The sequence below is a fragment of the Pygocentrus nattereri genome, chromosome 11 (genome assembly GCF_015220715.1).
Source record: "Pygocentrus nattereri isolate fPygNat1 chromosome 11, fPygNat1.pri, whole genome shotgun sequence".
Lineage (NCBI taxonomy): Eukaryota > Metazoa > Chordata > Actinopteri > Characiformes > Serrasalmidae > Pygocentrus > Pygocentrus nattereri.
In genome coordinates, this window is record NC_051221.1 from 17,632,793 (window position 1) to 17,659,871 (window position 27,079).

General features: G+C 38.8%; 1 protein-coding gene across 2 annotated transcripts; it reads left to right on the top strand.

The window, feature by feature from the left end:
• Positions 1 to 3,088: 3,088 nt before the first annotated feature.
• fbxw11a (F-box and WD repeat domain containing 11a) lies at positions 3,089 to 26,378 on the top strand. Of its 2 annotated transcripts, XM_017703778.2 has the most exons (14): positions 3,089 to 3,231; positions 6,824 to 6,928; positions 12,163 to 12,231; positions 13,202 to 13,421; positions 14,678 to 14,864; positions 17,580 to 17,670; positions 17,838 to 17,975; positions 18,113 to 18,231; positions 20,003 to 20,252; positions 21,439 to 21,557; positions 21,736 to 21,846; positions 23,562 to 23,640; positions 23,883 to 24,047; positions 25,222 to 26,378. In XM_017703778.2, exons 1-13 carry the CDS (start codon positions 3,193 to 3,195, stop codon positions 24,042 to 24,044), a joined length of 1,689 nt encoding a protein of 562 aa, XP_017559267.1. In that variant the 5' UTR covers positions 3,089 to 3,192; the 3' UTR covers positions 24,045 to 24,047; positions 25,222 to 26,378. The 2 variants fall into 2 exon arrangements, with proteins under 2 accessions (XP_017559267.1, XP_017559268.1); XM_017703779.2 differs by lacking the exon at positions 6,824 to 6,928 and having other exon boundaries at positions 3,090 to 3,231.
• The last annotated feature ends 701 nt before the right edge of the window (positions 26,379 to 27,079 follow it).

Here is a 27,079-nt window from a genome sequence, read left to right on the forward strand (position 1 = left end):
CACCTTTTGTTTTCCACTTGGAAGACAATGCAATTGTAACTTTTAACTGCCAGAAAACAGGTTGTGGCATCTGGTCTACTCGTCTGAGTAAAAATCCGCAGTGACTGTAGAACTGAGTTGGGATTGTTTTATGTAGCTTATTTATATCGGGCAAAGCACTAAATGAGCTTGGTGGATTGTGTTTGGTCAAAGCTGGTTTCACCAACAGCTGTTATCAAAATGATTGCTGTACATTTCAAAACAATATATTTCAGGCTTTAATGTTCATGAGTCTGAAAATAGCTCTCATACTGATACTAAGCCAGTAGCAAATACAGCAAAAGGGCTGTGCAACTCAGTAACTTGGGCCTGGCTGCCTGCTTGTGGTAGGAGTTGCAAAACTTTTTTGTCTTTTAGTGCTCTTATGCAGTACCTTGCCTTTTTTGTTTTTTTGTATTTTACATGTTGATGAATGTGAAATGTTTTTTCTTTCATCTTATGCTTAGTATTTAGTGAACTTCTCTCCTGAACTCACTTCTGTGAGTATGTGCTGTCTGATGATAACAGCTGTGTTAAGGTGTTGGCCCTCGCCAGCCACTGTATCATTTAGAGCTGTGTAAATGTCATGGTTGTAGAGCTGGTCTCTATAACATATGCACTAAGCAACTCCACACTTATGTTTAGACAAATTTCAGTTGATTGTGCCCCTACCATTTATTTAATTTCCCCAACTCCATTTTATCAATTTTATCAAACTTTTATGTAAGTCTCATTCCTGATCACCCCCCCATTCCAAAACTGGGAAGACCTTGTCTGCCCCTAATCCAGAACCAGTCTCTCTCACTCTCTCACTCAGTGTAATGGACTGAGTAGAACTGGGTTTGGTGAAGATGGTAAGAGAATTGTAGGATGTGTTTGAGAAAATTGTCAGATTATGATAATTTAAGGTTACAATGATGTTTTAATAGTGGAGTTGTGGAGTGCATCTCTGATTGTGGTTTTGTAGACAGACTTTAAGGAAAGTAGTAGGGGATCTAACCTGTTAGTTTTAAGGCTTTTGGGTAAGGGTCCAAAGTCACTTGGCCAGAAGGATCTCGTCCATCTTCAGCAACTTTCCAGAAACTGATGGAGACTTTTCATCAGTCAGATTTATTGACCAAGTATGGTGACGCAGAGAATTTAGTTCCAGCCATTGGTGTCTCTCCATGCTGTTAAAAAAAAAAAAACTTCGTCTTTGGTAAAGAAACTGGTTCTAAGTAGAACCATGCACACTCAGGGCCCTTTGCATGATGAAAGGGGTCTTCTGATTGGTGGAGAATGTTGTAGGTGGTTCTCTTCTTTGAAAAGGCTTCTGCTATTACAACCCCGCCCCTGCCAAAAAAAAAAAAATTTAATATAATATTATTATATGACTTACTTTATATAAAGGGAAAATTGATATATGGACCAAGTTGCAGGTAAAAAAAAAGTCTTGCCATGTTCTCTGATGGGCACTATTGTAATACTAAATCTGTAGGAGAATGTCAGGTAGGTGATACAGGTACAGAATTTTTTTTAATTCTACAAGTTACAAAGCATGCTTATGTGCAAGAAATTAAAACCAGGATTATGTAGAAACCTGTGTAAGTATTCCTTTGAACTGTTCTACTGGGGTCAAAAAGGTCAAGTTGTACGTAAGTAACTTTGATAGATTTATACTGTCAAATATATTTCTGAAGAAATTAAGTTCAAGTTTGTCATTTGCCCATCATTTCAGGATATTCATGCATTGAAACGAGGGGGTGAGGCTCAGGTAACTACAGAAACTAAATATAGTAAAAATAAAAATACTGAAATGGAAATATGTTCAATTTACGCAAAATATACTATTCTTAGTTCCAGTCTAGCCATCTGCATTTATTTACCTCTACATAGTTACATTTTTGGATTTTATTTCACTTTGCCCCAAAACTGATTTGTTGCTCATGCGCTTAGACCACTTTTGTCCTGTTACTTGTACTGCAAGTTGTTTTGGTAGCCGTTGTTAGATGATACTTGAGCTGTTCCTTCATTGAAGTAACAAAATCCGTTTTATTAGAGGATATTTTATAGTGCTCTGTCCACCTGCGCTGAAGATGGGCTCAGCTGACATGCACTCTCTGTCTGGTTTATTTCTTCGTGTATTAATTGCTGTTTTTCCCTTTATTGCTAGGAAATGCCGAAACACAAATAGCCAATCAGCAAGAAACATGCTTTCACCAAACCACGCCCTCTGCCATGGAGTTGGCCAATCGAATTCATGTTATTCCAAATGACCCGCCCACTCCAGATTCTCACAGTCCGCCTGCGTCAACTCTAAACACAGGAAGCGGGATCGTGACGCCCATATGCCCATATTTTTCAGTATAAAAGTTCTTTTAAATGCCTGCGGAAATAAAAATCGTTTAGACGCATTTAGTTGGGGTAATTTTTATTATTATTATTATTATTACACGCACACGCACCAGTTGGTGATGCTGATGCTGGATACTGTCCAAGAATGTCGCCATTTCACTCCATTTTTAAGCCTCTAAAATAAATGTTACACTTCTTTGTAATGCTAATCCACGTAAGTGTTGTCTTAGTTTCAGGAACTTGCCGGCCCAAAACCTCCCATATCGACGCATTCTTCAGACATTATGTAGCACTGCATTCTTTAAAAAGATGCTTCTTCAAAGGTTTTTTTGTTTTGTTTTTGTTTTTTAGCAAAGAACAATTTAATGCTTAACTATGTCTCCTTGTTGATAGTGAATGTGTAGTATATATAGAATGATTCCATATAGCACCAAACCTGTCAACATACAAATGGTTCTTTGGGTGTTCACGGTTCTGTAGTGGTCTATTGTACTTTTACTTTACTAAAGAACCCGTGAAGGACTATCTTTTAAATGACTAGAAATCTTGTAATCCCATGAATATACCTAAAACACGACCCATGCAGGAAGCTCTGTATACAAATCTATCAGATAAAGGATAATCTCAGGGTTTTTATTCATTTATTCGGCCAGTTAGTTATTACAGTAACTGGTATTCGCAGCCGTGTGAGGCGCGAGACGAAGGCGCAGTATTTTGACACCGGCTCTAGGAGGGTCGTGAGTGGTCGCTGTCTTCACGCGGCTGCTGCTGCTGCTCTGCTCTCCGTTTGGTGAGTGAGTGGTTTCCATTTTCGCAGCGAGAGGCGGACGGCACAACAACATGGAGCCGGAGATGGAGGACAAAACGCTGGAGTTGATGGTGAGCTGGCTACAACCACACCAACACGAGCCGAACACGGGGCTTCGAGGGCCCCAGTCTTGCTGACTCTGGCTGCAGTCGTAGCTGCTCGACGAGCTCCGAGTCAGTCGTCGGGCTGAGCGAGCGACGGGAGTTAGCGCTGGCTGGCTGGCTGGCTGGCTGGCTAGGTTAGCTGACGCTAGCTGTGTTTCAGGGGTCTGGCGGGATGTGGATGTGGATGTGGATTATTCAGCGCTGCCTGTAGGATTGCCGCCGAATTAGTCCATCAGTAAAACATTGTTTACTAGCCGAGGCTTCGGTCAGGTAGACGGCAGTTATCCGTCGATACTGACCGTGTCGCAGAGCGGCAGCTGCGCACGGCGGCCTCGCTGTTGTTGTTCGCAGCAAACGTCAATATTGAGGGAGCCGTCCGGTCATTGCGGCGTTGCTGCTGCGCCATTTGCCCGTGTAAGTTAACTAACTAGCTCCTCAGTTTCTCCCAAATTCACTACCACCTCGGCCTGTTAGCCCTGTTAGGTCGCTGTCTGTCTGGACAGATGTTTAGGCAAATCCCCTGAACCCCGTTACGAAGATTTCTCACAGTGCTCGTCTGAAAATGCACGTGCCGCTGTTTCCAGCGTTTAGTTTAATTAGATGCCGCTTCTGCTGCGCACACTCTTAAAAAGGTGGTACCTCAGGGGTTCTTTAGTAAAGACAGCGGTGGTGTGTAGAGCAGTGTGCGTGGTGAAATGGTTATTCAGAGTGATGGAGCATGTGTTGTGCAGGGTTAAAAGGGGTCAGCAGGCGCTGCTGTTGACGATGTCACGCTTGTAATAACAGGAGAACCTTTTTTTGACGCTATTTTCAGTAAAGGTTCCATGCAGAGCCATGTACAACTCATTCTTCCTCAGTCTGAAAAACCACCTCACCATGCTTGAAAGAACCGGTTAAGCATGCAGAGTGTTTTTTGAGTGTTCAAGGTTCTATATAGAACCATTCTCTTCACTGAGGAACCCCTGAGGACGCCTTTCTGTAAGAGAGTAGGAGGACGTGCCAGCTAGTAACTAATCCGACTAGTTTTTAGTCGGTCACGGTAGTGCCAGTGGATGTTAAAGGGCCCATATTTTGTATTTTTATTTTATTTAAGATGAATTTGTGGGGTTTATTTCTCGAAACCAGTCCTAGTTCATTTTGTTTTTGTAACTGTACCTTTAAGACTTGTGTACACCTGTATAAGTAATTTATGGTGTTATTGGCAGTTTGTGTTGTGCCTCGTTTAAAAAAGCCATCAGGTCCAGAAACACTGCCTTATAAGCTCAAGGTGAATGAGTGGGGCTGGACTGATGCGTGTTGAATATGTGTAAATGTGTAGTTTTTTTTTGTGACATCACAAAAACAATTAACTCCAAACTCTCTATTTTTGCAGCTTGGTTTTTAGATATGAGCTATATGGCCCGAGGAGTTAACACTTTAGTAATGTTCACATGTTATATTTATGATAAGAATTTACGTAACTAAGGAAATTAGTTTTTTACAATATGGGCCCTTTAAGAGAGTTTGCTTGCTCTGCTAATGTCATTGCTTGCTCCTTATCAGTGGCAGTGCAGTGGGTTTGTCTGTCTGAAGCTTTTAGTTGCTTTGAGCATTAAATTATTCCTTGATTATTGATAGTGCTGTTATTGCTTTGTGTCCAACTGAACTAAAAATATGTTACATGGTGGGTGCAGTATCTCAATATGTGATTTGTTAGGGTTGTTGTTGTTCTTCGTTTCTTCATCTGTAATATCCTCAGTCCTGCTGGACAGGCTGACCTCAACATATGGCCTAACACCTCCCCAACCCCCACCAAGCTATACAATGTGTAACACTGCATCTGTTACAATACTCTGCTGCTCTTTCAGTGAGATGTGGGTTAATCCAACAAGGAGACCACTGTCACCACTAGTTGCCAACTAACCATCATGATGACCTGTTTTGCTTTTAGACTCGCATGACAGTTCTAAAAGGACTAGCTCAGGTCGTGTCCCTTCGTCTTTTACATCCAATCTGTTGTCCAGTACAAATACACCTACTCAAGCAAACACACGTCTGTGCCTGATGGTGACTTCGCTTAATTGTGTGCTTTGACTCTGGGTGGGGTTGTGTGTGTGTGTGTGTGTATGTGTGTATGTGTATACGTGCATGTTAGTGTTAGTAGTGTTGTGCTAACCTTAAAGGGGAAATTCACTGATTTTTGTCTGTATAAGTCAGTAGGAAACATGTAAGCTGTCATTCAGAGTGGTTTGATGTGAAATGCTCTGTTCTAGAGAAATTTATCAAGTCAGAATTGTTCAGTGTTGGCAATGGGAACCTAAAGTCTGAAGTGTTTAATGGCTCTAAAAGCTACTTCACAGAATGCTTTTACATGAAATATTCAGGGATACTTTGATGCCATAGACATTATTTAATGATACTTTTGAGATGAGGTTTTGATCTTTATCGTTTATTTACAGTGAACAGTGATTTTGGAATCGTATTTGTATCAGCATATATTTGCTTTAAAAAAACAGTCAGCATTGGACCCATATCTACATTTGTCCAATTCTTCAAACTGATATTTGATAAAATATTTATCGTAGTCTAGAAGAGTAGACGTTTAGGTCATACTTGGCTTCTGTGCTAATATGTCTGCATTTTATTAATTTTACTATATTTGTACTCATCTACAAATAAATTCATCTTTATGTAGTGCTTATCTAGGTGGATCTAGTCTCAATTTCTGTTTTTTTTTTTTATAAATGTTCATCTATAGGCATTGCTGGACATTTTATTTAAAAAAAAAACATTAGCATAAGCCCAGGACTCCTCTATTGGTGCATCTGTACTAATGTTTTGTTATTAGCAGCATTACATATAAAAACTCAGAACACATGTAGGTTCATTGAATGTTTTGGACTGTAAATATATCAGGATTGTACACATCATGTCCCCTGGTTTCCCCACTATTGTAAATAGGCTCAGTAAGTTTGTCTACAGTACATTTCACACCAAGGCGTTATGTCTCAGATATTTACATTTTGTGAAAATCTTGAAAAATCAGTGAAATTCCTCTTTAACAAGAGCACCCTTTGAGGATGGAAGAGGATTGGGTGGTCCTAATTGAATTCTATCTGCACCCTCTCTCTCACGCCCCACCCACGGCATAATGAATAGGCCTAATGCTTTAATGTCTTGTGTGTGTCTAGCACTGTCCGCAGTTGAGTGGGTGTGCGTGTGTGTGTATGCATTTGCTCACTGTATGTTGCTCTAATACTGTTTTTTCCCTTCCTTCACTTCCCCCACTTACTCTCCTCCCCTCTTTTTCCCCCACTATCTCACTTCCCCCCTTTTCTCACTTCATTTCATCTCTCTTTTTCTTCTTTTTCTTGCTTACTATTTCTTAATCTTCCCATTTATATAAACGGCACCCACATTGTGACTCTCCCCCTTCAATATTAACTACCCTTTTGCTTTTCCCTTAACACTTCCTCTTTCACGGCTCATTTCCTCCTTCTTTTCTTTCTATCTTTCTCTCTCTCTCTTGCTCTCTCTCTCGCTCTCTCGTGCTCTCTCTCTTGCTCTCTCTCTCACACAGTGCTCTTTGCCTCGTTCTCTCTGGCTGGGTTGTTCCTCGGTAGCAGAGAGCCTGTGTGCTCTCAGGTGTCTGCAGAGCCTCCCCACCTCCCGGGCCCACAACCAGGTTCTGCTCTCCTCTTTGATATTCCCTCTCTCTCTTTAAGTTTTTATTGCCCTCTTCCACCTCCTTTCCTCTCCTTTTTTCCTCCTCACTGTACTGCCCCTCCCTCTACCACCCTCCAACCTGTCTGGCCCACAAGTTTCTATTCCATCACCCCCCTACGACCTTGTTTTCCTGCTGTCTGCCCATTGTTAATGTTTCTCCCCCCCCCTTCACCTCCTGCTCTCCTTCTGGTTTGGATGGCCACTCTAGGCTGGGTCTGGGCCTGCTCGAGTAACCTACATTCTCAGAAAAAAAGGTTCTCCATTTTCCCTGGCATTGTAGCTCACTTGTCACTGGGTTTGGTACCTCAAGGTTATGTCTTCAGTACCTTTACTCAGGGAATGTTAGGCTTTTATTCTGTTTTAAAACATTTGGTTATGAAAAGGTACAAATACATAGTTTTCTCCTGAAGAAACAAAAAAAATACTTACGGTACGAAGATTGTTGTACTATTCAGGGAACTTTTGCATTGTTTGCACCTTGATGAACAAAAATGTACCGGCACAGTACCTTTTTTTCTGACCGTGTGAGTCTAATCACACTAGCGGTGTAACGATACATGTGGTTTTCAATCCTGTAGCGCTTTAACTTTATACTCTATGGATTATTTTGGTTTAGAAAAATATATATTTGATTCCAAAACATAATCAAATCTTGTTGATCTTTTAAAACTGCACAGCTGAACTATAAAAAAATACAACAGTGGGCAGAATATATACACAGACACACACACACACATATATGCATATATATTTATATATATAAAACATATATAAACAAAAAAGTATCGTTACACCCTTAAAACAGTAGTTATATTTCCTGAAAATGCTGCATGAATATGGTGATCTATGTGATTGTCTTGCGTGAATGCTCCCTCTTCTGTCCAGTGCTTTGTTGTGCCTTGTTATCTTGTTACCTTGTTATCTGTGAGAGTAACAGCATTAAAGGAGAGCAGGTAGAGATAAATACACAAGGGCTATTGTATATTTATTAAAAAAAAAAAAGGGTTGCGTGAGGATTAAGTCTTTGTTGGCGACCTTATATCTGGTCTTCTGGCTCAGTGTCATTACTCTTTCATACAATAGAGCGGTTCGGCATGCTGGCAGTATTTTATCAACACAATTATTTGTTCTAGCAGAGATATTTGTAACCATGACAAAGACATGCCTGTTTGTGAGGACTGGCACACAGTTAATGCATATGAAAATCTTAAGCCAAGCCAGTAGACATGTTAAGGAGACATTATCATTATCGCAGTTAAATAAATCACAGTAAGCTATTCTCAGCACATTCCCAGAATTGGTAGTATTTCTAGGACACATGCTGGTAGCATGCTTCATGAAAAAAGGAAAAAAAAAAAACGTCAATGTGACCCATGCATCACACCTTTTTATGGTTCCAAGTGGAACGTGCTATCGGGGAGGGTCTGAGAGCTACATGAGCTTGAGGGTGGTGGAAGGGGTACATGATGCATGATATTGTTGGTTAATGTTATTGTTCCTTTCCTGCTAGTATGCAGTAGTGTAATCAAAAATTAGATGAGGTTTTGGGAGCAGATGAAAGTCATTACATTTTCATAGTAGAAAATTAGTGTTTTGTCTTTTAAATGATGCAGTATCATAAATTGTGCATATTATGATGAGGAACATGTACTAGCAAGGTAAAAAAGTTTTAATATTAAAATTTTAATATTGGCTTGACTAAAGATAGAAAACGACATAATTGTAAAACATATGGTGAATTGTTTAGATGACTTCGAGTGTCACTATAATACATTTTTTCCATGCTGCCCACTCCTAGTGCCCATCCTGAAGACACTGTGGACTGACAAGGTCCCTCCATTATCAGCAGTCGCTTGATTTGGCCAGTTTAAGGCAGCAGGTTATTATTGGAAAGGTTAGTCATACTGAAGTGCCTGTGAGAGTGGGTTCAGTAACGATTTGGAGATGAAGAGAATTCTGTAACAAACACACTTGTGTGTGCAAGATTCAAGGCTAGTAGTTGTAGTTAAAGTCATCATTAGCCACAGTTCTAAAGCTTTAGTTAAGCTCCAACCAACAGCAGCACTTTACCAAGATAGATTAGCGTTAGCAGAAAACTATAACATTTATTCCTATAGGATTACAAATGGAGTTAAACAAATAAAGTAGTCAAGCATCGCCTAAACATTCTGCTCTTCTGGAATAAAATGAATACGTAAACAAATCAGTTTGAAATAATGGTCAAATCTAAATTTCTGATGCTGATCATTTTTTTGAGCTGTTGCTGGTATAATTTTGATATCTTGCATTCCTTTATTACTCATTATCCAAAATAATTTTTAATAAATTATAGAATGTAAAGGGAGACACAGACAGACAAGCTTATCTACTATGGAACGAGACAGCATCTACTGTCGCAGATTTAGTTTAGGCCATGTCGTCTGCCACAGAGGTTTTGATATTTATTTATATATGTATTTTATAGCGATGTTGTGCGTTTGGCTTTTCAATTGTTGCTTGAGTGTTAAGGCTTCTCCTGTGTTTGTCTGTGTCTCTCAGTTTTTACCCTCCTCCTCCTTTTCTTTAGTCATTTGCTTATATGTACATCACATACGCACACTTGGGTTAAGCAATCATTGGAAATGGCCTTGTCTGTTCAGTTGTTGTAATGATCTTCAGCACAGTTGAGACAACAGTGGGCTTGTGTGTTTTAGGGTCACTGCATGTCACTGGAAGAGACAAGGCTTCAACACCAGCCCTCAAGGCTCCTGGAGCAGTGCAAAATGAATTTGCAGCTTGTGCAACTGCTATGGCTGTGAATTTAGAGAGATTATTTTTTTGTTAGGGGTGTTAAAATGAATTGCTTTATTGTGAAGGTGCCAGTGCATTTAATTATGATTGTGAGAATTGTTGTCAAATAGATTAGAAAGTCTGTCTCATTTTTTGGCCAAAATAATTTGAATCAGCCCTGTTCCCTCTTACTGGATAGGATGGCCCTTACTCTCCACCTCATATATCACTCAGCGCTAGCCAGTGCAGGTCTCTGCTAACTCACATACCAGAATTGCAGTTAGAAGTTTCCTCCGAACGTATTCAGCTGCCCAGTGAAGGCTGCATTAGCAGCAATTGGAAAATATTTGGTGGCTGATTTTGTGTCTCTCAGAGGAAGCATGGTAGCCTTTTCTCTTCCAGCTTGGTAGCTCCGTGTAACTGGGAGAGCTAACTAGCAGGTGGAATTGGGCATGACTAAAGTGGGTACAAAATTAAAAGAACTTTTAATGCTTTTTTATCATCCAGAAATCATGATACTACTTACCTAGTTGTGGATGATATGGAAAAAGTATGACATCGTAATATGTGTCATGGCATTTATTTTCTGAGATGGTGTGAAACTATATATGCAGCGATTTGTCTTTAGTATTTAAGAGCTAATTTATTCGTTAACAGTAAATTATGCTGTCTCTTTAATGAAACATGCAGTTGCTCAGTGTTCTTCAAGTACTATCTGCAGTATGCTCAGAAAAGCATATTATGGCATAGTTTTCACTGTAACCATAAATATCTTCATACTGCCCATCTCAATTTAATCTTTACTGAAGAACTGCCTATAGTTAAATCATTGTTACATCAGAAATCTACACCCTTATTCATTTTTAAACAATAGACACATAAAGGAAACATTGGTCAAATTTGTCCATCATCGATATTTTGTTTCCATCCGATGAACGTTTGCAAAAGTGGTTCAAGTAAGCTTTGTCAGCATTTTCTGCCTTTTTCTGCTGTGGCTGTGGTATCTGAAAAGGGTGTTGTTGAACCTCCGTGATCTGACGCATCATGATTGTCATCCTGTCCGTTTGCTTTTCTCATCTGTTCAAGTGTGTGCATGTACAGTTTACCTTTTGTTTGTGTGCGCACACTTGTGCCTGTACTTGTGCCATCTGACTTTTTAAGCACACATCTGGTTTTGTGCGTCAGCTCTATTGTGTGCTTATGTGCGAATGTGGACACAAAGATTAAGTTAAAGGATACGTTGCCTTTAAGTGTCTGAGTACACTGTGTATTTGTGAGATGACGGAGAGATGGAGAGTTCAGATTGTGTATCCATTTGGAGTGGGCAGCTCTAATTATTTTGCACACAGAGAAACTGTGAGCAGCACAGCAGCACACGGCGCACCATACACCCACTCACTGTGTAGGCACTAACGGCTTCTTGAAAGCTCTTCAAGTTCAGCAGCTCTACCATGTTTGCCTGCCTGTGCAGGTTTCCTTATTTAGGAAGAGCAGCAGTGCACCTAGGAGAGGGCAGTATGGCAATATATTATCGTTCTTGTAATAAATTACGTCACCAAATATTTGTGCATCACTAGGATCATTATTACCTCAGGAACACTGGATTGTTCTGTGTAACACATTTAGATTAAGAGCAAGACAGAACAATTAATTTTTATATTGAAATTGCAGTTTAAAGGAGTGCAGTTCTCACAATACAAGAGGTATCAGGAGCTTAATGTGTAGATCATAATTGTATTCAAATCAAAATTGCATTATTGGTCAGGAAAATTGGTGTTTTGTATTTCCCCCAATTCAGTGAGTCTTAAAGAGACAACTGCCAGACTGTAGTAACTGCATAGCAACGTAGCTTTTTTAGGACTGTTGCAAATTATGAACTTAACTTTAAAAAAAATTTGGTCTGAAAAACCAAAATGAAAATCATGAAAATGTTTCCAAGTATTATGTTATATTTGCCGTTTCACCCACCCTTAAATAGCATTTGCTAAAAGATGTCAGATCGTGCACTAACTAGGCTACACTAATATAGCCACTGTCACAGATTGTTCCCCTCATTTTTACAGTCCACCCACATTAGTGTAAGTGTTGCACTGTGTGTTATTTATTAATTGTTGACTCATATATATCCATCTTAAGACGTAGCCTGGAATGATTAGCTCAGAACAGGCCGTATGCTACAGAATGTGTGTGTTTTTTGTTTGTTTGTTCATTTGTGGTTTTTAGTTGCTTTTTTTTTTTTCTTTTCATCCTCAAATGTCTGATAAATCTGCACTTGTCATGGATGACGTACCCAGATTGCACTGTTAATGATCACACATCCCTTTGTGTTTGAACCCTTTCCTTCTCTGTCTTTTAAGTTTGCATATTTATGATTATAAGCATGTGGTTTAATATTCTCTTTCTGACTTCCCTCTCTTTTTGTAGAACTTAACAGTTATGGAGTCGCAGAATCTGACCGACGACCTCTCGCCAAAGAAGACCACAGTGTTTAAGGTCTGTGTGTGAAAGAAGGAGTGATATTGGTCTGTATGTGCAAGCTGAGTGCTTAAATGCTCTCACTGGCCACTTTATTGGAAACGCCTTTCTTGTAGACCCACCTTACTGGTCTTGGAGACAAAGGCCCATCTGTTGCCATTCACAGTTTGTGTATTGGAAAGTGGTACCAATCACTGATGAAGGGCTAGAGGCTTGCAAGCCCTTCATCAGTGTTCAGTTTCTGGCCACAGACCTCTCTTCACTGGATATGTACGGGTGGAAGTGACAATGACGGGGGGTAAAAGCCACTGCAAGACAACTGTGCCTGTACTCATACCAGCACCACACATAGCCATGCTACTACCATGTCAGTATCACTGATATGTTGTGCATACTCCACCAGACAAATAATATCAGGTTAGCAGTGGTCCTGTGGTCAGAAAAAGAGCAGTAATGAATGGGGTAGAGTGGGTTGACAAAATATGTGTGCTTAGAAAAAAAAAAGAACTACAGTCTGTAATTGTACACCCATGTACACTGAGCAACACTTAAATGCAACACTTTTTACTGAAAAAAATACTGAAACATTGCAAGAAAAGTTATGGTTATGAAGGTTATGAAACAGAATTCCCATGTTAGTATCTGGTGATACATCTGGTGAAACATTTCACTGTAGCATTTCTAGGGGAAAAATGTAATGGATAATTGTGCATTTATAGTTTTATTCACTGTATGTTAAGCCCAAAAGGTGGTATTGTAGTGGAGCTCATAATGTGGCTAGTGAGCACAAGATTGGTGTTTCTCATTAAGTAGATGATAAGTTTTATCATGTGTAGTTGGTAGCAGGCTTTTAGTGTTGCTTTCAGCATAGGTCATTTTACCTGCTAGTTCTGATAAAAGAATATTTCCTTAATAATTTTATTACTGACTGTCCTCAAAGTGGTGAGTCTGAAACCTTGCTGACCCATGTCTGCCCCCTGCTGTTCAGCTGGGAAATGGTACTCTGACAGGCTCAAGGAAACGTCCATCGCGGGTGAGCTTTGAGAAGGAGAAGGAGATGTGTATCCAGATGTTTGAGCAGTGGTCAGAAGCTGACCAGGTGGAATTTGTGGAGCATCTCATCTCACGCATGTGCCACTACCAGCATGGCCACATCAACTCTTACCTCAAGCCCATGCTACAGAGAGATTTCATAACTGCACTGCCAGGTACACACAAACCATTACATTCATTATGACTGTCCTTAACATTTATATTCTTTACTTAAAGTGGTTAGTATTTGTGTTAATTAGACAAGTGCCGATATTAAAAAATAAGGTATATATTCAACACATAGTATTATTATGGACACTTTGAAATACTGTTGCTGAATTTTAGTCAAACAAGTAACAGTTTCACCAGACTTTTTTGCCTTGTGGAGTAGATCTGGTTAAACAAAGTTTCAGTACACTGTCACATTGTAATCCCACGCTTTATTAGATGTTTATGCAGCTGTTTTAGTGTGTTATTTGGTGGAGCACCTTCATAGCTCAATACCAGTTTTAACATGTCCTCATTTATTTGGCCTCACTATTTCTTCTTGGGAGAATCCTTGGATCCTTTCTTAAGAGCTGTTCCATTATGTTACTTGATTAGCTCAAGTGAAGTTTATTAAATAAGCCTTCAGAGGGCAAAGGACAAAATGTCAACTTCAGAAGCTGAATCCAGAAATTCCATCAGCAGTTTCATTTTCAAATCAAAATATGATTGTTCAGTGCTGTTTTAAGCCGTAGCAGTAAACCGTGTCAAAATGCTTAATATTTCAGAACTGTAACACTGTAACAGTTTGTAAGCTTCACATCTAATGACAACAAAAAAGCCCTACACCATGGTTCTACACAAATCTAGTCATTCTCAAATCAAGTGGCTTCTTGTGTAGGTGTGGTGGTCCATGCAATGTTACATTTAAGTATTAAAATGGCCTCTTGATAGTCTACAGTGGAAATCTAGAAAGTCTTGATTCCTAGTGAGTTAAAAAAGCAAGATTCCAGAAATATGAAGAATATGGAAGTTTTCAAAAATAGAAATCCACAAAATGTGTAAGCATCAATCATTATGGCAGTTAACAAATGGCATTCAAACCTGTACATTTGTTAGTGTATTATCTTTTACATGTAGGTATTTGATTTTCTAAATAATGTAATATTGTAAAATCATAAAGCATGATTAAAAAGTTTGCCAAAAGTGATGCAATTTATAAATAATTAAATTGTAATAATACCATGAAGCAGTGTGAAATTTCCAGCGCCATGCACATTAACTGGAAACATTTCTTTTCCCTCGTATTATATTATAAGTTGTTAGGAATAATTACTTAAGAGGTGGGCTTCTGTCAGCTTTAACACACTGTATATTATCCACCCAAGCATCTCTGCCTGTAAACCTTATCTGCTTTTAAACCTTTTTCCCTGCTGTGTCTCTCTAGCTCAAGGCCTGGACCACATAGCGGAGAACATCCTGTCGTTTTTGGATGCTCGTTCTCTGTGCTCGGCTGAGCTGGTCTGTCGAGAGTGGCAGAGAGTGATCTCAGAGGGAATGCTCTGGAAGAAGCTCATAGAGAGGATGGTGCGAACCGATCCACTGTGGAAAGGGCTGTCTGAAAGACATCAGTGGTGAGCTCTACAGATTAACAGACACTTATTAAGAGAAAGCTTATTTACTTATTGCATGGCCACCAGACTGTTTCTGACCTCAGTGCACAGTTTCACTCTAACCTAATCCGCCACACCTGCCCCAGCTAATGAAGTCCTTAAAGTAGATTATCTGCATGAGATGTTATATTTGGGTTAAACAGCTTGAAACCTACAAGAAGAGGGTTTGGTGACCAGTGATGTAGGTGAATCCACTATAGAGCAGACTATCTGCGCATATCCCCACACATTATACGGTTAAGGCAAGAGCCAGCGTTCTTCAACAGACACCATCAGACCCACACACTGTTTTGGTGTGCTGTATGTTTCTCATATTGGTGCACTGTTCTGGAACGTTCTCCACCATTCATGCTGTTCCATAATTTTCTCCTCCATGCTTGCTGTTCTAGAGTATTCTCCTCATTTAGGGTTGGTTGCACCAACAAGGATTAAGCATAAACTTGGATCAAGGGTTATCATTTAATTATGTTGCACCTTTAAAGCTACTTTTTAAATAATCAGGGTACATTTAAACCATCATTTTAATTATTTTACAGTAAATTTAGATTAAATGTCATCCTGTTGCACTGTTACTGTAGATTCTGTAGATTTAAACTTCATTCAGGGGTTCAATTTACTTTTCCATTTTCAGTGTTTTAAATTTACAAAATGTGTTAATTTTTTTTTCTTCTGCAGAACAGAAAATCTCTCTAGTAAAACTATAACCACAATGGAATATAAAATATAAACTGTATAAGGACTCCTACCTTGCCCACTTGTGATCAACAGTTCTCCCCACAAGGGGGGGCTGTTAGCATCATGTAGCTTTTGTATGCATCACCCAAATGGAAGAAAATAAACACTGCAGTGGGATCTCACTAATGCATGTTGTACAGTTACAGAAGTATGTAAAAGGAAGAAACAGTTGAAGACCGATTGATGAAGAATAGCAAGAATGATTTTGTTGAACTACTTGAGCTTAGATGAATATCTTGGCAGATAGCTAGATAACAGGCTAAAAGGCTAATGTTAGTCTTAACAGTAACACTGTTACTCAGTGTTAGATTGAAGTGATTATTGAGCTTTTGCTATATAATTGCAACTTACAGAATAACATACAGAGCGTTTCTATTTAAAAAGTTTTGATTTAAATTACCATGAGGAGTTGTGTTTTAAGCTGTTATCTCAGGTTGGATAAACAGCTCCCTCTGACGACATTGAGCCTCCGGGTCTCATAATGAGCTGTATAAATGTCTGAATTCACTCTTTGTCCGCTTTATGCCAGTTTTCACTCAAAATGGAATCAAGTAACTTATTGACAGTAATTCATGTGGAGTGTAATGCTGTTGCTGTTTATTCTGCTGTTAAATCCAGTCATCAAAATGATGACGGGTTACTTTTTAATTGCAGATTCAGGCTTTAATCACAGATCTGTTAATCCTTATTTAAAATTAAGTGGTGGAACACAATTTGATTTGAAATAAAACCTAGATTAACAAATCTTTGATGAGCTCTAAGCTCAGTTTAATTTAATTCTTGTTGGTGCAGCCCACCTTTAGTGTGAATGTTAACCCCCATTCACGTTGTTTTTGAATGTTCTCCGTTCTCACTGCTCTAGAATGTTGTGACCAAGTTCACAGTGGTTGATTTAGGCTTGTCAGTTCTCGCTCTGTAACATTATGAAATCTGCCACCGTTGGAATGTTGGTGTTTATTAGGGAATGTTGGTTCAGTGTGCCACGGCCTTTAGAGATCTTTAGTTTCAACCCTAAAATAAAATGTTTGGCTCTGACATGATAGGCTTAATAAATCCTTAACTAGATTACGGTGTTAGATTGAAATTGGAGCAAAGTGGCAGATCTCCAGGACAGCTTCAGGAACAGATGTAGTCATTTTCCTAATTGCCTGAACCTTCATAGCAAATCACTGTTGCTACTTTTTGAATGTTCTTAAAATAACCGATTTAGAAGAAAAACAGATGTCAGTAAAAACTTATATAAGTGAGATCAGGTTGTTAAAGCTTTTTTTTTTTAGCTTCTAAGGGCTTATGGCCACAGCACATAGCTATCTTGTTTTCTTAAGCTCTTTTGCCTTGGCTCCCTGAGAAGACGTGCAGAACGTTATTGATTTATTCTCTTCTCTTTGTATGTGCACATAATCTTCTATCATTAATTAATCATAAAATGTTTAATCAAGACCATCAGAGCTTCTCCTTGCCCGCAGCCAATTTCCATGAGAAATTCATACCTAATGAATAAAAATAAAACAATTCTGTTGGTTGCTGAAATGACTCGAAAAGGTCATGGTTGTTTGTTTTAATTAACTTTGCGAGTTAATTTTTGATTGGCAGTAACCCCCTACGCAGATGACCCCATGAGATTTGTGAGCATGAGCAATAGAACAAAGAGCAAGCGTGACCTTTTGCTACATTTTCCCAGATGAGAGAGATTTTACTTTGCTTTGTCTCTTTATTCATGTAAATGTTTAAAGAAATGGGATTTCACTGAAGATGGGACTGCATCAGAGTGATCAAGATTATCATTACATTTTAAATGGCTGTCCAGTGTGTTGCCTAAAGCCTTGACTTTAAGTCTACTGTCATTTTTGTTATTAATAGTTATAAAGTATAAGACCAGACCAGAGTCCAAAAGGGAATAAACAAAGAATGCAACTGTTTTTGTTTCCTGTCCACCTCCAGGGAGAAGTACTTGTTCAAGAACCGCACAAATGAAGTCCCACCCAACTCATATTATCACTCTCTCTATCCCAAAATTATACAGGACATTGAGGTGATCATTTATTCATTCCTTCTTTTGTTTTAGTTTAGGATTTGCCATTGGCTTTGAGTCATTTGGACTGTCATTTAGGGTGTATTTGATGTAATAATTATTTATACACAGAGCCCAGTAATTATAGCTAATCTTTTAACCTGTCTTGTTCACCCTTGTCTGCATAGACCATCGAGGCAAACTGGCGGTGTGGCAGACACAACTTACAGAGAATCCAGTGCAGATCGGAGAACAGCAAAGGGGTTTACTGCCTGCAGTATGACGATGACAAGATCATTAGCGGCCTCCGAGACAACTCCATCAAGGTCTGTGTGTGTTAATGTGCTTTTGAGGGCAAACATCTGAACTTCATCAAGTGACACAATTGTGAGAGGTTATCAGTAATGATGTTCATTATACATTAATTAAACTTTCTAAAACTTACATTTGTCTTTCCCCCCAGATATGGGATAAGCACAGTCTGGAATGTTTGAAAATTCTGACCGGTCACACTGGATCAGTTCTGTGTCTGCAGTATGATGACAGAGTCATAGTGACCGGCTCCTCAGACTCCACTGTCAGGTAGACAAACATTCGGAACATAATAAAATGACCATTATGTGACATTTTAAGATGAGTATGATTTGAATATCATATCAGACAGGTTCCTGAGGATCCTTAAAAGTCTCATAAGGTCTTAAAATAGATTTGGGAAAAAAAATAGTTCTAAAATTACAAAAATAAATATTCTCATATTTAACTTTTAAAAGTATAACATTTCTGGAAATCTACTCATATTTTCATGGATCAGGTATCAGCTAAAGCAAGTCCAGTGTAGTCTGGCTCCATTTCATTTCGTGCTCAGTTTATTTGACTGTTGTTGAAGTGGTACACACAGATATGTCCCACAACCTGCAGCTGTGGTTTTCAGAGTTTAACAGAACAGTTGAATGTCTGCAGTTCAGAGCTGCTTTAAGGTGGGAAAACAAAAGTGTGGAATTCCACGGTGACCGTGTTTCTACTGAATTTGAGCTAGCCACCTTTTGACTAAACTTACTCACGTAAAATGTGAGTATGTAGCTATTCTGTTCTGTTTTCTGCCACTTGTCAGGAGTGTCATGGCACCACAAGCATGTAGAAAATAAACTGCTGCCATGTTTTCCTTATGTGAGTCTTGAATGGTCGAAAGTAGTGCACCATGTGTATATTCTGAATTAAACTGATTCAGCAGTCAGCCAACCAAAACTATCCAGTTTATAGTGGTCCTGAAGGGCTAGAGCATGGCACAGATGGAGAAATAAATAGTGTAGCAATCTTGGAATGTAAATAACTGCCTTAAAATATATCAACATTGCTGAACCTTTTTTTCCCTTTGCTGTAACACATTATATTGAACTCCTCATCTAATTGCTACACTTGTCTGGACTCAAACATTCCAGGAATGGTCAACTGTACTTTAGATTAATGATTAATGATCAAGATTCATGATTTCCACATTGCAGTTGACAGTGAAATGTTAGATCATGATTCATCCCTAATTGTTGTGTGGTTTAATTTCCTGAATATATTAAAGAAATGATGCTAAACGAGTCAGCATTTGTTTACAGGTTAATTTTTCTCTCACTTTCACTCTTTTTCTCATTCAGACCCTGGCTCTCTTGCTGTCAGATTCACTGTATTGTACTTGCTCACAATCAGAAATCTCCAAGAAAACACTGACTTAACTTTTTTTTTAACAATGGTTGACCTCTCTAACTCTCACCTTTGACTTAATCTCCTGCAAAATCTGTTTTCACCTTTTTGTTCATACAATTCTGCTCGATGACTGCTTGGATAGGCTCCAGCATCAAGACAAATGCAATCATTTGAAATGTGAAACAAATTGAAATGTGAGCATTTGTCATGTAAAAAACATTTGCACATCCAGAATGTGCTCTATTATTGTTTGCACTGTCTTACTTTTGTTAAGAGGCTCTTGATTGCTTTGGGAAACCATGCAGAAATCTTATAATGGTCCTGTGAGTGTGACTAGGATGACTGTATATATTAACTCATGCAAAACTAATTGCATAATCTTCAGTGAAGTGTTGGGTGAGAAGCAGATTTTTTTTATGACTCAAGCCGACGGCTCTTGCCGTGCTAGTTGAGACTGTGAAGAGCTGATTTAGAGGCAATAGCAGGATCTGCCATGATGAATATCAATCAGGAACTGACTTCATCAGCAAATCCTTTTAGTGCTTTCTAAATGTGCATCTGTGCTTCACTTTTTAAGGATTTTTTTTAAAGCTGTTTGTTCATATTGCAAGTGAAAGGTACTGTCCTTCTAATTTGTTTTCTCCTCCTTTCCTCTCAGAGTGTGGGATGTAAACTCCGGTGAGGTTTTGAATACTCTTATCCACCATAATGAGGCAGTTCTTCACCTGCGTTTCTGTAACGGGCTGATGGTGACGTGTTCTAAGGACCGCTCCATCGCAGTGTGGGACATGGCGTCTGCCACTGATATCAGCCTCCGCCGTGTGCTTGTCGGACATCGGGCTGCTGTGAATGTCGTTGACTTTGACGACAAATACATCGTTTCGGCGTCAGGAGACAGGACTATAAAAGTAAGGGAGAATCTTAGTAGAGGTGTTTGAAGTGTTTTTACCTTTGCATTGTTGGACTTAACAACTATACTGGTGTTCCGCTTTACTCCTTTTATAGATCTAGAGTATGCTTACAACCCTCTGTGCTGCTTCTTTTGGTCTGTTACCTTTTTTTGTTTTACTGTAGCTAAATGGAATTAATTCCTGTAATAGTAGTACAGAAAATGATCTTAAAAATAACTGATCTTGATATTAATAAGAACTTCTCAACCATGTGAACTTTTAATAGGTTTCAAGAATAGGAATGCAAGAATCACCTGATGTGTCTGCTCAGATTTTTAAATCTCTTTGATATTAAATAATATTGTTTATGGTGGTGATTTCTTTGAAGCAAGATTTCCATTTTCATTAAAAATGCCACATGTAAAAATGTTATGTGAATTCACTTTTTTCTTCCATGTAAATAAAAAGTTATAGATATATTCATGCCATTCATGGCCACGGCAGAGAGACACATAGAGTGTGGTAAGGTAAAATAGTCTGTAAAAATGTTTTATTTTTTTCAGATTCAGGACTGTTTCGCCATCATCATTACCTGTCTTTACATTATAAAAGCCTGAAGGCATGTGAAGGTTCACGAGTTGTTTTGGATAGTAAATAAAATGACAGTTTGCACTGTAGACATCGCAACCTCTAGATCCTGTCACTACCATTGTAAAGAAAGTCTGATATTGTTATGTTTCTTTATAATGCAGTATTTCACCTTACCTTTCAACCATTAACATATGTAGAAAATTTGAAAAAAATTCAATTTTCCTTAAACAGCTTTAGTACAGAACATTTAGTTATTTGTTCCACTGATTATTGGTTTATAGGCTGCAAGGGCAAGGACTGTGGTTACATTTGTTTATGGTCTGTTGTAAAAGTTTGTTTACATGTAAATATTGCATGCTTACTTTAACTGTGTCATGCTTGTTATTGTGGCATATGCTCTGCTCTCGGTTGGGTTTGCCATTTGAAATGTGTTTGCCATATAATATAAATAATACAATATTCATGCTTATCGAGAACAGCCTTCAGTTATTGTTGTAACATTTATTTTTACTTGAAGTAATGTACAGTATTATTGTGTTTATACTCCAGCAGGCTGTTCTGTGTGGACACAAGACAGTGTTCTAATGGTACATGTATGTGTGTGTGTGCTTAGGTGTGGAGCACCAGCACGTGTGAGTTTGTGCGAACACTAAATGGACACAAGCGAGGCATTGCCTGCCTTCAATACAGAGACAGACTGGTGGTCAGCGGCTCCTCAGACAACACCATACGGTGTGTGGGTGTGTGTTTGTGTGTGAATGTACACATGTGGTCATGGTACTTCTGCCTATCAGTGAAGTATGATAAGAATGTGTCTGTGTGCATAAGAGGGAGATAAAGTGCTTATATAGAAACACTAGAAATACAGAGCTTTGTTACTGACACCTCGGTTTGTGTTTGTGCCATGCAGGTTGTGGGATATTGAGTGTGGCGCATGTCTGCGTGTTTTAGAGGGTCATGAAGAGCTTGTTCGCTGCATTCGGTTTGACAACAAAAGGATCGTCAGTGGAGCTTACGATGGGTAACGCACACTCGCTTGCTGCTCACACCCGGGCCTTCTGGTGCTGACATACTGCTGTTCAGTAGAGCGGCTGAGTACCTGACAGACTGAACCACACTGTAAAGCAGAAGGCCGTTAAAATCATGTAAAATCTGAGTAATGGCTTATGCCTCCTTCTGTCATGAGCTCTGATGCTGTTGCTTCTCTTCCATCCAACATACTTGTCCGTTTTGTACATTGGCAGGCTGGGAACTTGTGGAAATGTTAGCATGCCTTTACACTCTACAGCGAACACATTTCTGCATATTTTAACACACAATGTTTATTTACTTAATTTACTGTACTGGGGGAAAAAAGCATAAAATATGCCCTATGCACTTTTTACATTTTCTTTTCATTTTCTAAAATGTTAAAGGCAGTAAATAAATCTTATGAAGAGCCCTGATGAATGTATGTGTATATATTGAACTAGCAGTGAGATGGAGAAAGAAAAAAAATATACTCAACTTCTAATAGAAGTTAATGTAAAAAGATTTTAATTTAATTGGATTTAAATGAAATTATTTTTTGTTATTATTTTGCTCATCGTTATATACATATGTAAGTGCATATACATACTTGAGCTGACTAATATACGTTGGCCGATAATATCAGACGACCTTGACGACCCACAGATTTATCTGTATTGGCTAAAGTGCCATCTATAATGTACTGATAAGTAGAATTTCTTTATGGCATTGCAGGGGATTCAAACTTGTGATCTCCCAACCATAGGGTGTCACTTGGGAGCCCAATAGGACTTTTTCCCTGTTTGTATCACAGCAAATACAAATGCTATTTGTATCACAGCAATACAGAGTGCACTGATAAATTTTAACACAAAATATCTTCAAGATTAGAATAACATATTCAATGAGTGCAGACCTAATCTTTATGAAAGTAACATGCAACAATACCAACACTTCTTATGAAGGGAACTGGTGAATGTTAAGGATAAACACAACTAGGAAGATTTCCTCTATTTATTTGAGTTCAATAAACGTGGCAGTTGAGGTCTAACAGTCACATCTGACAGTTTACGATTGGCAACTGACCGTTCGTAGTAGGTAAAGCACTGTTTAAAACTGTAAAATGTAGAATACACAGTCAGAATTCATCTGATTTTTATTAGCATCTTAAATTTGGCATTGAAATCAGTTACAATTTTCATAGCAGCTGAGCCTTAATGTGTAATACTGTACAATATGTATTAGATATAGATATTCCTATAATGAAGGAAAAACCTAAGTAAAGGAGTAGTGAAACTCAATGAGCTCTGATGATTTCAGAGAGGTACAGCATTTAGTTAGCAATTAACATATTGCTCTGCTCTGTGGCATGAACAAAAATTCCAGTTCCAGAGACCTGTTGAATATATTTAGACTTGTTGAATTTCTGAGCCATTTGTGTACATGTATGTATATGTAATAAGAATCTATTAAGGATAACCCTGAACCTAACCCAGTCTTAACATCACAAACCAAAAAGAAATGGTTTTGCCTTTTTTAATTGTAAAAAAATGAAATATATAGATTTTGCAAAATGTGCTTTACAAAGTCAAGGTATTCGTTTCACTTTTCTCTGGGTTTCCTACAAATTCAGGGCGTTTTTGTATTGAAAATGTACAAAAACACTTCTACACAAACACCTGTTTACTGATGTGCTACTCATTTTTATTTGTCTCTTTTTGTGTTTAGGAAGATTAAAGTGTGGGACCTTCAGGCTGCTCTGGACCCTCGAGCTCCAGCCAGCACACTCTGCCTGCGCACACTAGTGGTGAGTGTATACGTGTGCTTGTGTAGTGTCTCTGGCACTAACTGAATAGGTTGCCTGATGGCAGATGGAATTACTTGTTTTGTTAAAGAACTTGGAGTGTTGCGGTCAGAATTTTAAGCAGTTAACTCCTCCCATCTTGTACCTAATGTACTTTTTTGTGAACAAGTGATCTTCCAAAGGGGTGTGGGTGTGTGTTCTTTCTGTGTGTATTAAGAGTGTGTTGTCATGGTTACCACTTGCAGGAGCATTCTGGACGTGTGTTCCGTCTACAGTTTGATGAGTTCCAGATCATCAGCAGTTCCCATGACGACACCATCCTTATATGGGACTTCCTGAATGTCTCCTCAAACGGGCAGCCAGAGGGACGATCGCCCTCACGCACCTACACGTATATCTCCAGATAGCAGGTAGTCACACACACACAAAATGTTTTAGTTTTGAGGTAAATGCCAAAACTTTACCCACATAATAGTGAATGTTATGTATCTTTGTTAGGCACGAGTAACTACAAAAATGGCCTAGGGGCATCACTAAACCTTTACACTAATTATGAATATGAAGATTTCCGAGTGTGCCTGATTTATGCATTGATTATTCATGTTTGATAAGCCCTACCCTGCCCCCCTCAATATCCTGATTGAGCAGAAGAGATGGAGCAGAACTGAAAATAGACTTGTGAGATTTTCAGTTCAGCAGCCAAGACTAGAAAACTCCCACTGTAACAGAACAAACTGGTAAGATTTTCAATGAACCTGTCAATAAGTGTTTAACCAGAAACTGAGAAACATACCCATAGCAACCAGGCCCACAAAATTTTTTACTGGGTTCCTCATAAAACTGTACACCTATGACTGAAAGATCCCAATTTCTTAACAGCAGTAGAGTGGTCAGCCTTGAGAGCGCTAACTTTTTTGAGACATATTAATAGCAAGGTATGCAGCAGATTACTTATTTAAATATTAATACTTTTTATTCATTCAAGGATCGTAATTACACCACCATTTGACAGTTTATTAAGTAGATGAACACAAATTTAGCTCTGTCGCAGTTTTAGATTTCACCAGCATTTTTCTCTGTTTTAGGCTAACTATAGTCCAAACATCTCAAACAGGCTATCTGTGTTAGTACATGTTCAGTAGCTGGATGTTTCTTGTCACCACATCAGAGTCCTCTTATTAATATATTTCCCACGGTTGGACTGTGACAGGTTCAAGTTTATTTGTGACATTAAAAAACTAAGCTGATGGGTTGTGCACCAAGAATTTTTTTCACAGTAGTATGAAAAAAGGCCTGTATTTCCAGTGGAAAACTGAATGTTATGTAATGGATTTGAGACAAATAGCAATCTAAACACTCATAATAAGCCCTCCAACAAGAGTTAACCATTTTAAAAAAACATGTTTTTGAGTGTAGGTTCTTTAAACAAGCATCTGTGAAAAGTGCACATGCATACATACCCGCTCAAAAGCACCTGATAACTGTTAGACGCACATACACACCCTTACCCCTGCAATTCTAGATAAGCAGCACACGCTTTATCTCCACTGACTGTTTTGACTCTTTATCGCTTCTCTCTTCCAGGTGCCTCTTATGTGTGCCAGTGTGTCCTGGGAAAGCTGAGAGCTGCTTGGCTGTTGGCTGTGTCTATCACAGAAAGGTGTCCAGGGAACCGCCTTTTTTTTTCTTTTCATCTGTCCAGTCTGATGAGAAACTTCTCCAGTAACACTCGACAAGTTTAGCCTCGAAACATGCACATACACAACTACACTCTAAGCCAATACGGAAACACACACACATACACACAATACACAAAGTTGCACACAGACATTTTAGCAGTTTTGCTCTATAATATTGCATTAATTCTATATTCACACACAAGCACACACTCAGAATGAAGTGTATAAGCTTGAGACAATATCTATTGCCACAGTATTGCTCAGAAATTCTTTAATAATAATGTTAGGAAAAAACCTTAATCTCAATGTTCACTAACCACGACTTTGTACACACCAAACACTCTGTCAAAAGACAGTTTTACTCTCCTGCCTCCATTCTGGAAGTGCTGGATGGGCACAATGATGAACGAGGGATGAATTTTCTGCAGTGTTAGAGAAAGAGACTCTTGACGAATCTGCAAACAGGGTGAAGTGAATGGGCTAGATGGACAGATTGGTGGAGTAAGGATGCACAAAGATGTTATCTCCCCTTTCTCTTGATGTTCCCTGGCCCTAGGCTTCTCCTCAGGACTAGGGACACACTCCCATCTTTATGCTGTGGAGAGCAACAGCTCTGAACTGGCAGAATGGAGTTTGGTTACTCCGTTTCGTCTCGCCTTGAGACTAGCGTTGTGCATGTGAGACAGCGCAGAGTTTCTGTCTCCTCTAAAGCAGTTTCTCCTATTTCTGCTTTTTATCTTTATATTTGCTATTTCTTTCTGACTGTTCTTATTCTTTTTTTTTTATTTTATTTAATTGGACTTGTCCTCCATTGTATGCTTATACTAGGCAGTGTAGAGCTATGTGTTCCACTCAATGACTAGTGTACATAATTTTTTTTTTTCTGAGATCTTTCTCTCTCATCACAGTCTTTGTCTCTCTGCCTGCTTGCTGTATGAGGGCTGACTCTAGTTGTAAACAGGAGTGTCTTGTCACAAATTGTGTTGTATATTATTTTTTTTTAAGAAAAAAAATACATTTATTGTGAATAAAGTACATGACTATGGCGATGTTTTGACAATGTATTGTGTATCTACATGTTGTGTTTGTTTAATACGTTTTGTACACCCAAACGTATTCTAAATCAATATGGGGGGATTAGGGGTGATGGTGAATTTTGAACAGGTGTTCAAACATAGCAAATCTTAATTGATTCAGTGACCAAATGTGACATTTGACCCTTTGGGACCCAAAGAGATGATAATCTACACACGCAGAACCACCAGAATCACACTGGAGTGAACAGTGGACGTATTAAAAATGGTGAAACCCCAGGAGGAACAGTTCTCATCACGGCCCACAGGTGGTGCTGTTGCTCTGTAATCTGTCATCTTGTGGCTTGTGAACCAACGTCTCATGAAAGAGCTGAGTTCATTCAGATCAGAACAAGCCTGGACTTACCTGCTGTGCCTCCTGTTAAAGGCATTTGAGTGATTAGATAATTAGAAACAGTGGATAAATAAAAATTCCCCTGTGGCTATAGTTAAGGTTTTCTCAGGATCATTTATCCTCTAAAGCCTGCACATACAGAGTAGGCAACATTTAGAATAAGAGGCATTTTTGTTCTTCCATTCTTGATTTTTGACTTCACCCGGAGTTTACTTTAGATTTAACGAACTTTAGTCATGAATGCAATGTTCTTCTGAATGTCGATATGCTCTGCTCCAGACATGACTTTATGGGTGCAGTATTCGGATGTCATTAGACATGTTCCAACAGTATGC